This window comes from Thamnophis sirtalis, unplaced genomic scaffold, assembly GCF_051295495.1.
Source record: "Thamnophis sirtalis isolate CommonGarterSnake01/CBP01778 unplaced genomic scaffold, rThaSir2_p1.2 scaffold_4, whole genome shotgun sequence".
In the NCBI taxonomy this organism is placed as follows: Eukaryota; Metazoa; Chordata; class Lepidosauria; order Squamata; family Natricidae; genus Thamnophis; species Thamnophis sirtalis.
In genome coordinates, this window is record NW_028261384.1 from 100,351,303 (window position 1) to 100,366,796 (window position 15,494).

At 38.3% G+C, this 15,494-nt stretch overlaps 1 protein-coding gene across 1 annotated transcript; it reads left to right on the forward strand.

Moving 5' to 3' along the window:
• The first annotated feature begins 195 nt into the window (after nucleotides 1-195).
• On the forward strand, nucleotides 196-8,528 carry PNPO (pyridoxamine 5'-phosphate oxidase). The gene is made up of 7 exons (XM_014058057.2): nucleotides 196-330; nucleotides 1,911-2,035; nucleotides 2,133-2,232; nucleotides 2,886-2,939; nucleotides 3,192-3,320; nucleotides 4,468-4,538; nucleotides 6,078-8,528. Exons 1-7 carry the CDS (start codon nucleotides 196-198, stop codon nucleotides 6,241-6,243), a joined length of 780 nt encoding a protein of 259 aa, XP_013913532.2. The 3' UTR covers nucleotides 6,244-8,528.
• The last annotated feature ends 6,966 nt before the right edge of the window (nucleotides 8,529-15,494 follow it).

Here is a 15,494-nt window from a genome sequence, read left to right on the forward strand (position 1 = left end):
TAGTTCGCTGCGATGAGAGAAAGCGGACGGGAGAGGGATTGAATACTGCGGCAATACTCAGGCAATACTCAGTTTAGACATTTTCCTCCGCCCCTTAATTTCTGACGAGTGAAGGTAAAGACAGCTTTGAATATTAGAATCTGGCCGCTTCCCCTTCTGTTCGCGCATGCGCTCTGTGAGTAAAATGTGACCTTAATGTTTAGGTTTAGGGGTCTTCTGTGGCTTCGGGCTTTGAATTCGACCATCCCTCGTAGTTCGGGTCAAGTTCAAAAATCTTCTCATGCCATGGATTTAGGATCTCTTCGGAAAAACTACAGGGGGGATGAAGAGGTGAGACATCTCAATGTATTTCAAGGATTCCGCATAGAGAGAAAATGTTAGCGAGGGATTGGCGACAGCCTCTGACTTTGTGCAAAATGCGTGGCGTTTATTTGCAGTAGTAATCTTGGGATCTGCTGTCAGGACCGATGTTTTGTTCTGCCAAAAATAACGGAACACTAAAGATTATATTTTACAAAGTACTCTTTTCTTTAGTGGGAGATCGGATCTCGGGAATGCTTCTGCTGCATAAATGGGTCTTGGGCGTAGGATTTGAACGATCGCATACAATCATTTTATAGTTTTGCAATAGTAAAATAAATAGTGAAATGAAATAATTAAAGCAAATGCTGTGTGTCAAATTAAAATGGCTGAGAAAATATGTAGCTTTCAAATGTTTGGATAGGAGGTAGCTCCTGAAACTAAACACTGAAGGTTTGCTTTTTAATTAAAATAAGAGTGAGATGGTTGGGTCTCAAATGTGTAGAGATCGAACAAGGGTGTATAAATGGAAATGCTCGAGCATAGTTATAACACAAAAAGGCAATAATGGAATAACTGCAGGTTGTGATAAGAAAAGCTAAAGAGGGAGCAGTGGTGCTGCTAGATAATTTTAGGTTTGGGACTGAATAAATGTAGAGGTGTCTTTAAATCGCTTTGTGCATATATTTTTTCTGTTATGAAGGACTCAGTTCCCCTTTTCCTTTGAATCACTTTCCTTGTCGCTTTACAATTGCATCTATGTTTCTCTAGTCAACAACAACAAATTTATGTTGCTTAGATTTTTATCACGGCTTTTTTCATATACAACTCAAGGTGACAAACTTTCCAATACTCCGTTTTCCTCTTATTTTCCCCACAACAAGTCTATGAAATGAGTTTTACTAAGAGAGAATGAATGATTCAAACTTGCCCAGCCTGTTTTTCATGCCTAAAGCAAGAACAGTTAGTCTCTTCAGTTCTAGCCAACACCTTAACTACTACAGCAAAGTCTCATTTTCTTGTAGAAGATGAGATTATAAAAATTTATAGAAACTTGTCAATTGTAACGGGGTGCAGAGATGGGGGAAACTGTTCAGATTTTGAATATCTCAACATATACATGATATACTACACCAATGCACAAGCATATAATAGATACAAACTTAAGGTAAACCACTTCAACTTGATTGCAGAAAATACGACTTCAGCAGCAGAGTGGTCAATGCCTGGTGGAATGCACTCCGTGATTCTGTGGTTTCTTCCCCAACCCCCCCAAAACTTTAACCTTAGACTGTCTACTGTCAATGTCATCCCATTCCTAAGAGGTCTGTAAGGGGCATGCATAAGTGCACCAACGTGCCTACAGTCCCTGTCCTAATGCTCCCTTATATTTGTATCCATTTCATGTATTCAAAATCATGTTTATACTTATATGTGTTATCCAAGACATGCTTGACGAAATAAATAAATCACTGGAAAGCATGTACTGCATCAAAATAGAAGAAGCAATGGGAATGGATGAAAGAAGATGGACCAACCAAAGGAAATTGGTACTTGAGATTGAAAGGGATTGCTAAACACACACCTGCTTTCTACTTCCATCCTTCTAGGCTTTCGAGGAGAAACATCTCACCTCCCTTAATCCCATTCAACAATTCTCTGCATGGTTTGAACAGGCCATGAAATGTCCATCTATTGGAGAAGTCAATGCTATGTGTTTAGCCACTTGTACCAGGTAAGGTATGCATCCTCATGACTTGTCTTTTTGCTGCTTTGTTATCTATCTGAGTTTTATCTTTCTTTCTGTTACCTGATTTTTACCTCTTCTCAAGGGAGGGAAGACCTTCTGCTCGGATGCTGCTTTTGAAAGGATTTAACCAAGAAGGCTTTCGTTTCTTTACTAACCATGAGAGCCGGAAAGGAAGGGAACTGGTGAGTGTTGCCTTATGAAGAATAATTATTGCAGAAAGACTGAAGCTCATGTGCTGAAAGTCTTAGTTATGTTTGAAAATGATCTATGCATTGAGAACAGGGGGGACAGGGATGAGGAAGGGAAGCTACAAATTAGTCAGAATCTTGTTCTAGTTATTGTTTGCAGTCCAAGGGAAGGTGAGAACGTTGTTTATTTTGCATATTTCTGCGTTTGCTGGTCATGATTCCCTGAAGGCACTATAGATCATGAATTTTCAACCTGCCTGGGCCTCATTGAATGCAATTACCTTGGGCAGCATATAAAACTTATAATATAATTAATATATATACATCAAAAGAGTGGCATGGTGGCCTAGTGGTGAAGATGCCCACCTCCCACTCGGAAGGCTGAGAGTTTAATCCTAGGTAGGGGCAGATGTTTCTCTCCTACGGCACAAAGAAAAAAATCTGCTGTGAACTTCATGTAAGCGTCAGGAAGGGCATCTGGCCAGTAAATACTGAGCTCCATCTGGATTCTGTGACTCTATCCTAAATAGGGACTACAGAATAATAAAAATCACTTTTAGATGTTTCAGATGTCTCTTTTATTCAAAGGACAATAATAGTTTTTCCTCCCAATTGTTTTGTATTGCTCTTTCCCCCATTGTTTATAGGATTCCAACCCCTTTGCTTCAATGGTCTTCTATTGGGAGCCTCTCAATCGCCAGGTAAAGAGTGTATTCTTTTATTTTAATATAGTAGTGGGGGAGGGAGAAGAATTTGGTAGACACATTTGAACTTTTGCGGGGGCTAAGACTTCAGGAAAGGTTATCACAGATTGTCCTTTCAATCTTACCTTTGTAGTTTCACTGTATAAAGTGAAGACTTGAGCAGATGGCTAAATCTTGCTGCAACCAATATTTGTTTCCTTCAGGTTTATTCAATTTGGAAAGTTGACTCCTGTACTATTCTTCCTGCAGGTACGGATTGAAGGCTCTGTAGAAAAGCTTCCAGAGCAGGAATCAGAGAAATACTTCCATTCACGTCCAAAAAGTAGTCAAATTGGGGCGGTTGTGAGCCGTCAAAGTACAGTGATTGCAGACAGAGAGGTGAGGAATGGTAGTGCTATGTTTTTCAGTTACTTATTTTTGAGAAAAAAAGGGACAACCAACATTGAAATGTTTCTGCCTTTACATGTAGGATTAAAATACATTTTCCCCAATCACATATTCAAATAGTCTCCTTGAATTTGTTTGCCATGATTCTTTTCATTATTAAACTTTTATAATAAGAGAGCCAGTTTCATGTAGCGTTGAAGCTGTTGGCTTACAAACCGTGAGACTAAATTCTAGGTCTCCCATAGGCATTGAAAGCCAGCTGAGTTACTTTGGACAAGTCATTCCTCCTCTTGGCCCAACCCCTCTTAGAGAGTTGATGCTGTGGAAAAATAGGAGGAGGAAGTATAGATTTAAAAAATGGGATAAAAACTAATTATAATAAACTTGAAGAATTGAGATAATCCCAAAAGCAAACTGAACGGACATCAAATGGATATAAACGTTGAGTTGTTTAGAGTGAATAGTCTTCATCAGAATGATTGAATTACATTTTAAATATTGATCTATGGAAAAAATGATGAAATCTGAATCACTTTGTGGTTGGTAATCAGAACACCCTTAAGATGTTATAACCTAAATAGTCCTTTGTCGGTTAGGTGTGATGGAAGTTATATCCAAAACATGGATGATAGATTGCTTATCTGTGCTTGTGTAGATAGTCACTGTAACTCTGTTAGACATAATGTGTGGAACATTAGAACATTAGAAAGAACATTAGAAAGACAAACCATGAAACCTGCCACAAACCACTAAGAGATATAATTTTTCATGTATATGACTCTCCCCACCCATTCTGAGAAAGCTCAGAATGTTGAATTTAATGTAAACAGATTTAATGCATGTTAGTCAGCCTTTCAAAAGTTAAAAATATACCAAGACTTGACAGCACAACATGCTTGCTCACCATCAATAGCCAGGAAATCCATGTAAAAGAATGAGCACATATATGCTTTTGCAGAATAGGTGTAAACTCCTCTATGATGGACGATAGTCTTGAAAAGTAAATCTGCATCTCAATAATCTATGAGAGTATATGTAGAAGGCCCCGTTAGCAACTTAAATATAATACCAGGCTTCATCTTTTTTGCTTGTTGTGATGATTTGTTTGAGGACTTCATAGTACTGTCCCTTCTGTTAGTATTTAAGGAAGAAGAATGCAGAGCTAGAGGAGATATATCGAGATACCAAAGTGCCTAAGCCAGGATACTGGTGAGTTGGATACTGTGCATTTTGGCAACGTTCACTGTCAGCAAGAATTCATTGTGGTCTCTGAAACCTGAATGGCTGCAGATAGTTACAATTATTAATTTAGTGACTGTTCATAGTTACAACTGCACTGAAAAAAGTGATTTACAACATATATGTTCATACTTACAACCATTTCCCATAATCAAATGATAAAAACTTGGGTGCTTGGCAATTGGCATGTATTTCTAAGGACTGCAGTATTGTTGGGGTCATATGATTTCCATTTACAACCTTCCCTTCCAACAAGTCAATGGGGGAAAGCCTGATTCTCTTAATGTATGCATGATTCCCTTAAGAGCTGCAGTGATTGGTTTAACAACCTTGACAGAAAATGTCATAAAATTGGATATGACTCACTTAAACAACCTCCTTGCTTACCAACAGAAATTGTGATTCTAGTTGTGGTCAAGGACTGCTTTATAACACTGGAGAGCTGGCAACTTTACCCTGTGACAAGACACATGTGGAATGGAACAAACTGAAACGGCTTTTCATTATCAACACCACTCAGATATCTCTTTTGATTTTAAGCTAACATGAAAAATTGTGCCATAGCCATTCCCTTGGATTGTCATTTGGGTATATGTGTACTTCCTAGATAGAGTCCTTAATTCCATATTTCTGCAATTCACATTCCACTTCAGAGAAAGCTACAAACTTTTATAATTATGTCAAATTAACGTATCTTATTTATATAACTCTGTCATTTCTGTTTTGCATAATTTTGTGCTAGCCATAAGAGGAGTATAAAAACAAATTCCAATTTATTCTAATTCATATTTAAGCATGGCACTCACTGTCATTTCTGTCAAATATTTTTTTCACTACAGTGATGAGAAAGCTATTTTATTTCAAAATAGGAATTTGAAGTTAATGGATAACTGAGTTCTAGGCTTGGTGCAATATTCTGTGTTCAACAATACAGTGATTCTTAGATATACACAATGTTTTTCTCTGGGATTCATTATTATGATTGACAAGTGTTTTTGTGAGCCATGTCTCTAATTCTGGGTTAATGATAAGTGAGAAAGTCACATTGTCATGACTTGCCTTTATTAAGTTAAGACTAACTATCTTATGATAGGTCCTTTATGCCATGGACAATCTGCTGACTGAGTGCAGCCTTTGAACTTTTTTTATGCTTCTCCCTCCCTCTACATTCTTTTCCTTGCTACTTTAGCTATTATAATTACACTGAGTAAAAGACTACAAAATAGAATTGCCAAGAGAGATAATGCTGAAATATCTATTCTTGTCCAGAGATCCTGATAAGATGGCCATTTCCTCCCTGCTTATGCCCCACCTCTTGGTCTATCTCTGTTAAAAGGAGATAAGTTTTCCCTACTTGAACGGAGGACACCTTTGTGGGCATGTTCATTTGGCCTTCAACTCTGTCTTATTGGACCTTCAGGCCTGAATTGTTCAGTCTAGTCTGGACTTGTAGCTTGTAGTCTAACTTTTATTGTCCAACAACTTGCTGTGGTCCTCTTTTTTTTCCAGGGGAGGATACATCTTAAAGCCAGAAGTCATAGAGTTCTGGCAGGGCCAGACCAACCGTTTGCACGACCGCATCGTCTTCCGATATCTGCAGGACAGCAGCACATCCTTGGACCCTCTGACTCACAGAGGGGAGGGCAACTGGGTATATGAGAGACTCTCTCCTTAAGCAGCTTGCAGGATTTGTCTTTAAATATACATGGCAACATCTCTGATCCCAACCCTCCCCGAGACAGAGCAGATGAAGAACCAAGAGAATAAAATCCTGGGTCTACAGTAAGACCACCTGTATTTAGATGTCTACCAACCATCAGTAACTTTGGACTACTCCTTAACTATCTACCTATTTCATGTCACAGTTTTTGTGATGACAAATTGAGGGTTTCTTCATTGCAAACTATCCTGAGGATATGTAAGAAAGGAGGAATCTTAATGAAAAGGATTGAATTCTCAACAACTCCCCCTGCCCTCAAATACTTTCCAGATATGGGGAGTAGCACTGGTGGGTGAACATAACAGAGTGGCCTAGTTTTGTAGTTTGTATTTTGCAGTTAACTCTATATAATTCTGCATTCAGTTGCAATAAATAGATTAGATTTGGTTTTTAAAAACTTCATTACATTATCTAGGATATTTAAAGCATTCTGTATTAGAGAGGCAGTTTGATGTAGCGGTTAAAGTGGTTTCTGAGCCAGAAACTAGGAGAAACTAGGGAGTGACATGGTGCTGGTCACTCTTACTCAGTCCTAGGAAGAAAGCAATGGAAAACCATTTCTGAAAATGGTTGTCAAGAAAAATGCATAGACGTATCCAGGCAATCCCTGGAAGTCAGGACTTCCTGGAAGGTATTAAAAGGAAAAATAATAATTTCTATAGCATCTGCACATAATGTGCCTTTTGATTCAATCGAGCAGTTAAGAAGCATTGCAAGCAATGTGGACTTTGGAGCCATAATTAGAACTAATGGAAAAACAAGATCAGATCACCCATGCCAAGTAGAACAATTGGCATTTATAAAATAAACAAGACTATAACTAGCTGTAAACTTAAGAATATCAGGAGTGGGAATAACAATTGAAAGGTCAGTCTTTTTGCTCCTGAACTTTCACTGTCTATGTTTTTAAACTTTTCAACCTGTAAAATGAGAGGGTTGAGGTAATCATATTCCTTTTCACTAGAATTGCTGAAGATTGATTACTGTTTCCTACAAGTCTGAATTTTAAAAAATATATTCCTAAATATATACACATAAATCCAAAATAGGTATAGCATACTTTTTAAAAGACAAATTTTCTCAAACCTAGAAAAATCAAGAATTTCAGCAATATATGTGGCATGTTTGTGTGTTTTGCATCATCAGCCTGCCACCCATAGCCTTCAGTTTTGTTAGAGGTAGCTGTTGGCCACTGACAGTTTATTCAGCCAACTATGCTTTAGAAGGGAGATGCTTTCTTAAAAAATAGAGGCACTTAAAAGTGAAAATAGCTATCCAATTTATAAAAGTTCTAGTTATTCCTTGGAAACAATATGCAAAGGTAGGACTTGCATTTCTGCTTGCATCGTAGGAAAAGAAATGTGTCCCATCTGACTATCTGCAAACCATCATACAGGTAGTCCTCAACAGTATGACTGTTTAACAATGTTGGATATGTTATGACAGCCTTAGAAAAATTAGCATGATCTATACTCGCACTTAACTACCATCCCAACCACCTCAAGTCAAATAATTGTAATTCGGAGTCTTAGCAACCAGTTCACATTTAAGACTGGTTGCAGCATCCTATGGTCACAATTGCAATTTGTGCTCCCACTACCACCCATTTCTGATAAAATATACCCATTGGAGAAGCTGGATTCTCCTAACGACTACTGTAAAAATTATTGTAAAATTGGGTCCTACTTAACCTATATCTATAAATGACTTACAACAAAAATTCCTGCCCCAAGTGTAGATGTAAATGGACTACTTGTGTTGCATCACTCAGAGTGCTTTCCAAGGTCAAGAATTTTTCAGTGATGTTGGAATTTACAACAAGAAAAGTGAGCCTGGAGAGCCTCATTTTCTGAACAATTGTGTTCAATTTGCATAGGAAAAAATAGAATCACAAGCACTGAATCCAGCCTGCAGTAATAGTTAGCCAGGAAATCTGCTGCTTTTGTCTCAATATACTTTTGTCTCCACTATGACAAGCACTGTGTATGCTTTTGTTTTCAGAAATGTGATTCTTTCATGCTAGAACTGGATGTGCAAGTTCTACATCTGCAAGCAGTTATTGTAGACCAGACACAGGGGGTTGTGTGCACTTTGTGTTAATGTTATTTGTAAAAAAAAATATTTAAGTGGTGTCATTACCTTAATAATTGTTCTGTCTGACTGTCCTATCTTTGTGCTCTTATGTACTTAGTTGATTCTGTGACTATGTACATTTGGACAATAAAAGTTAGTGAATGATAGTTGAAAGTGAGCACAGTTTAATATTAACTTTGTCCTGTTTTATTGCTTTCTTAATTTTCTCAGTACATTAGGATGTCTCTTCTGTATTTCATATGCTCTAAGATGGATTTGGACATTTTATGGCCTATGGGTCACATCCGGTCCTTTCACTGAAGCAGGGGTGGCAGAAGCAATCTTCCACAACCTGTTTTTCATGTGGCCTCTTGGGGAAATTACCTCTAAGACTTTACAGCAGACATACTCCCAATGTAAACTCAGCTGGATCAGCTACTGTTAACATTTTTTTTGTTCCCTTCTTGTACTAAGATCAGTATTTCTAAACCTTGGGATCTTTTCAGATGTATTGGACTTCAGCTTCCAGAATTTCCCAGCCGCCATACTAGAGTATCAGGTGCATACTTTTAGATAGCCATATTCTAAAAACATCTTCCTTTCTTACATTTTTAACTAGTATCATTTTCACACAACTTTCTCCAGAGAAAGGCTCAAAGTTAAGGTACCTTGTCTGTAGAATGTCCCAAATTTTGGGTGAAATCCAAATCTTGGATTTCTTCCAAGAAGACACAGAAGGCAGCGAAACGGATATTTCTATTACAGAGTTCTGGAAAAATGGTGCTAGTAGGAATAAGACAACATTGGAGCAGAAGGATAAATGGTTTTACCTAATATAAGTAAGCTACTTACATTCTAAAGCAGGGGTGTCAAACTCACGTTCTCATGGCAGCATCATGTGATGTATTGGGGCTTTCCCCCCCCGTTTGCTAAACGGTGTGGGCGTGGCCAGCATGTGACGCATCCACCGGGAATTTGTTCTAAAGAGACCTATCTATCTATTAATACTAAGGATACTACTACAGAGCAGTCTCAGAATCTCGACAACACAATAGTTCTAAAATATCAGATAGCTGATTGAAGTTACCAGTTTTAACTCCTGGAGGATGAAGCCACCTCTCCCACAGTTATGGAAACCTATTTGACAAAGTACAATATGAAAGGCAAAAATCAAGTTGTTACTTCTAGCTCTTTAAACTGTCTTCCATATCCTAGAATTTGGGATTTGGAACCCGAGAAGGGCAAAAGAATAGAACAACTGCAATGCTTTTTGTGTTCTTGCAGAATGTTCTGAAATCGAAATCTGAAGAGAAAAATATAGAAAATGATTATTTTAATACAGATAGTCCTTGACTTATAATAATTCATTTAGTAACCATTCAAAGTTACAGCACACTGAAAAAAGTGACTTTTGAGAGGTGATTTTTTTACTACCTGTTTGCTCGTGCATGATGCTTCTGCGCATGCACAGAAGCATCTGGTTGGGTGGGCGGAGCTTCCCACCACTGCTACTATTGGTTCGTCCAATCTGGGCCAAACTGGGAACAACCCACCTCTGACCATTTTTCAGAGTTATGACCTTTGCAGTATTCCCATGATCATGTAATCAACATTCAGACGTTGGCAACTGGTTCATACTTATGGCTGTTGCTGTGTCCCAATGTCATGTGATCATCTTTTGCAACCTGACAAGCAAAGTCAAGGGGGAAACCAGATTCACTTAACAACCAGGTTACTTATCAATTGCAGTGATTCATTTAACAATGGTGGCAAGAAAGGTCATAAAATGGGGCAAAATTCACTTAACTTCACTTGTCTTATTTAACAACAGAAATTTTGGGGTCAGTTGTGGTCGTAAATCAAGGACTACCTGTAACATCTTCCTTGGAGAAAAGGGTAAAAGAGTGCTTTAAATTTGCTTTCCACCAGGAGGCACTAGAAGGAGATTTCTAGGGACTGTTCAAGTATCGGTTCTCTTGGGTTGCATCCCAGTGAAACTGCAGCTGTGATAACCTTTTGCCCTCGCTGAGCTTCCGGAATGTATTTGCCTTCTGAGTCACTGCTCTTTTGTTCTAATCAGGAGTCAGGATCTCTTGCAGTAAGTCATTTGAATGATGGGATTCCCCAAAGGCCAGGTGAGTCCCCTGCATTGTGGAATGTTCCCTGGATACCTACTTTCCTCTTTTAGCCTGCGGCTTCTTGGCTCATTACCATGTCTGAAATTTGCAAGTCAGTCTTGTATTCAAGGAAGGAAACTCTGCCTCTGCCCATGTGCAGAACAATTAAGCAGCTGAGCAATTGGAAGCAGTTCTCACCTCCTCCATTATATATTGTGGATTGCAAAAAAGGTCCATGTCCCGCTTCCAAGTTGAGCTAGTGCTATTGATTTTAGAAAGGAACATATTGGCTGTACTCTGACAGGTAGGAACACAAACAAACCAATCACTTGTTAGTCTAGTTGTGCAAATGCCTATGGGGTTGGTTTGTGGTTTACAGAGGGGTGTGAACCATGAGTCATTTGCTGTGATGCCAGCTTTTCCATCGATCAACCTTTTTTCTGGCACTAAGTATATCAGAAGCTCAGTGGGGAATCTTTTTCAAGTTTTGAGTCCCCAATATTGAGCTACAATATTTTTTTTTTGTCTTTCCCAGCACTGCCAAGGAGTTAAGGGATTATCATAGTGATAAGAGATATTGACATCTGTAATATGATAATCTTTGTCTTCGCATTTTGAGAGTTGTAGTTCTTCTATATCAGTATTTCTTAGTTTCAGAGTCTTTAAGAGGTGTGGACTTCAATGCCCAGAATTCCCCAGCCTATCTGCTTCCCCAACCTGGTGATCTTCTTAGAATTTTCAGAACTGTGGTTCCTCTATATCAGGGTTGACAAACTCATGTCATCATGGTGTCACGTGACGTATTGTGACTCCCCCCCCTTCGCTAAACTGGCCATGGGCGTGGCCAGCGTGTGATGTATCCGGGCTGCTGGCCGTGAGTTTGACACCCATGCGCTGTACCATGATTCTCAATCTCAGAAACTTTAAGAATAGAATAACATTTAGTTTATTCAAGAAAAGTTAAAATACAAAACACCAAAAGAAAAAAGCCCACAACATTTAAAAAGTGTCTTGAAAGAAAAAAGATTAACACATATACACATAATATCCTTTCTAGCTATTAATCTCCCACCACTTACAAAACAGGCCAAAATAATTTTAAACTACCCAACTATTAAATCTGCTTACAAATTGTTAGTCTGTCATCGATATACTATATTAATAATGAAGTAGTTAAAAGGAAAAGCAATAGTAATAATAATATATAGACATCTAAAAATAATAAAGATTATCAATAATAATAATAATAATAATGAAAAAAGACAATTTAAAATTCTAAAACTCTGTTATAATCAGTTTGTAGAAAATTGACCATGTCTTCAATCAAAAATCATCCCAAAAAATTAAATCTGATTGGTCCTGGATCGAATACTCACATTTCTTAATATCATTTCTTTTCAGTTGCTGATTGATGAAATACAATAAATCCAATCTCCAAAGCCAATCTATCTCCCCCCCCTCCAAAAATGAGATTCCCCCCCAATTAAATGTAATAGGTTTCCCCACTCTCTTTCGAATCCCTTTTAAAAAAAACATTTATCACATCCATCCAAATCTCAGAGCCTTTAGATGTATGGACTTCAACTCCCAGAATGGTTAGCTTTAGAATCCTGGGAGATGAAGTCCATACCTCTGTCTATACCAAGGGAATTCTATTTTGGAAAGAAAGATTTCAATTATGGGTTGGAAGATGGTACTACATTTTGGGCAAGGATATAGACTAATTGAATGGCATGAATGGGCACTTCAAACTGGATTCTATAACTTGACATATTTAATGCTTTCCCCCCCCACTTTCTTGATAGTGGATGGGATTAAATGCAATTCAAAAGAAAAAGCAATCTTTAAAGGCTCAACTAGTGACCTTCCTGATCTCCAAGATCACCGTAGATGGGAATTGCAGCCAAGAAATTAAAAGACGCTTGTTCCTGAGGAGGAAAGCTATTGCAAATCTAAACAGCATACTAAAAAGCAGAGACATCACCCTACCAACAAAAGGGCATATAATCAAGGCTATGGTTTTCCCAGTTGCGATGTATGGCTATGAAAGTAGGACCATAAGAAAGGCTGAGCGCCAAAGAATTGAGGCCTTTGAACTAGCATGCTGGAGAAGACTTCTACGAGTCCCTTGGACTGCAAGGCGATCAAACTGGTCAGTCCTAGAGGAGATCAACCCTGACTGCTCTTTAGAAGGCCAGATCCTGAAACTCTAATACTTTGACCACCTAATGAGAAGGAAAGACTCACTGGAGAAGAGCCTAATGTTAGGAAAGATTGAGGGCAAAAGAAGGGGACAACAGAGAATGAGGTGGCTGGATGGAGTCACCGAAGCAGTAGGTGTGAGCTTAAATGGATGGTAGAGGACAGGAAGGCCTGCAGAAATGTTGTCCATGGGGTTGCGATGGGTTGGACACGACTTCACAACTAACAACAACAATGACCTTCAATCCTACTGTCATGAAATTTGACAGATTTTTTTTTAAATCTTATTTTTATGGGGAGGAGAAATCTTGTTCTAATTTATGCCACTTAGAAATTCAATCTGTCTTGGATCTTGTCATAGGATTCTTCATCACAAACTTCTGCTTAACAACTTAGGAGCGAAACTAACCTTTATAAGATTAGGTTTAAATGGGTTAAAAAAACAGTGACATGTGGTACAAAGATCACATTTGCCCTTGAGTTATTGTATCCCTGTGTAACTGGATCTGTGAAGCAGAAGCACAGGTGGCATTTTACCTCTGAGTGGGAGATTTATAATCAGGTCAGGTGCCTTGAATATAAGCGACTGAATCCATTGCAAAGGACAAAAGAGACTTTAGATTCATAAAGTAATGTGTTGTTATGAATCGAAAGAAAGATTACTCTAAATTTAATTGAAGACAGTCCTTCCCACTCCTTGAAAAAGAAAAGCAAAAAAAAAAAGCCAATCTGTTTGTAATGCATCAGAAAATATAAGAATTTTAGGAGTAAATGGCAAGGCAGTAGTGGGTAGGGTGGGAACTCTATGCATTTTGTTTCAAGTAAATACGTGGTTGAACATACTGTAGTTGTCCGATCATGGGGGAGTAGCTTAATTTTAACTGAGGGATTGGTGGCTTTTGTTTTTTCTTTCTAAGAAAACCTTCCAGAAGCTTAATAGCATTCTTCTCTTAGCAGGATAAGAAATGGCTGTGAAATAAACTTGCCTAAATCACTGTCTTCAGTAAATGAACAAGAAATAATTTCATTATCCTTATCCAACATAACCATTGAAAAGCATCACTTTGCTGATAGTCTAGATGCTTTTTGATCAAAACAGAGAAGGGAAATAAGTAGGAAGATAATTTCATATGCAAGTGAATAGGTTCCTTTATATGTGCTCATCCAAAACAGGAATAGCTACATAAAGAGCCTATTTTTGGACACCTCGGTGCATCCATTTCTGAAATGAACGAGCAATAAAGCAGGAACATTTCAGTATGAATAAAGACTACATTGTATGGACGTGTTTTTTACTGGATCCAAGTTTGCCCCAAGGGAAATGTATTTCCTTTATTTCCAACTCTCTTTCTTATCTTTTAGCAAAATAATAGATTGCTTTGTGCTAGAATGAGCCCATCCTCATTCTTTACTGCCTGGAAATGTAGCCTCTTTTGGTTAGAGTAAGTGAACAAATTAAAACATATTTTACAAAGCATAAGAAATGACTGGAGCTTGGTACCCAGTGTCTTCTGTATTATAGCAACACAAAATTAGTGCCAGCAGATCATTGCTTAAAAGGAAAGGTTCCTAGAGTGTGCTAAACTGTAAACCATGCTCCTAAAAACACTTGGTTTAATCTGTTGCATCAAATTTTGGCAGATTTGGCGGAAGTTAGATTATAATTATGTTTAGGCAGATCACAACTGGACTGTCAACCATCAGAATGTAGCAAAGTCTACAGAATATCATCTATGCTGCCATCTGCTTGCCATACAATCCATTTCCTTTTTTTTAGCATCAGGACTGTCCTGCCATGCCATGTTATAAGAATCAAACCAGTTGTACATTTATCACAGGATTCCCTTGCCTTCTTCCAGGATTTCACATTTAAATTTCCCTATAGCCTAGGATTTCCTGGCAATATCCATTTGAAATCCCAACCATGCCCAACCTGGCTTAAGTTTTTGAGATCAGGTAAGTTTGCTTAAGTGTTGCCACCTGTAGATAAATGTAATATTGGCATATGGGGTATAACTTTAAGGCAGGACTTGATATTAAGTGCAGGCATCCTTGACTATGTTTCCCTTCCTACTCCTCTTAGGTTTGCCCCACTCAATGCAGGGTCTACTTGTTTGTACCACACTTGCTCAGTTTGTACAACAAAGTCGTCAATACCTGATGAATATTGTAGGTGTTTTGTTTGTCACAGCCTGTCCCTGCTTGTCATAGCCAGCCCCCGTTTTGGGCTGAGAGAAGTGGCTGGCCAAGGTCACCAAGATGGCTTTCAGAGAGGATTAAAACTGGGTTTCTCCAGTTCTAATCCAGCACCTTTACCACCACATCAAAGGCCTCTCATACATCCAATTTTCCTAAATCTAAACTAGTTTTTCATGGAAATTGTGAAGCCAAGTCAAGTCCAAAAACATTAGAGAATTCCTGGAGGCCTGGCATTCTGGCAATTGAGTCATCAACAGACTTCAATAACATTTACATACTGTGCAAAAGGCATAATCAACAGGCCAACAAAAGGAGCAAAGGACCAAAGTACATCTCAAAAGCAATTCAGTGCTAGAAGGGCATAGATCAACACCAAGACTAACATCAAATCAATAATCAAGAAGTGAACAATATCGCACTCAAAGAATTAACAAACAAGCAAACAGCAAACAGCCCCACCACAAATCCAATGGTTGACAGGGCAAGTCGGTAGAATATAAATTGAGAGCACACCCCCATTCCCTGCTAACATTGATAATGTTATGGTTTAGTAATGAAACATCTACAAGAAAACAACCAAGCTCAGAGTGCACCAAGGACCTCTCATTTCAACCC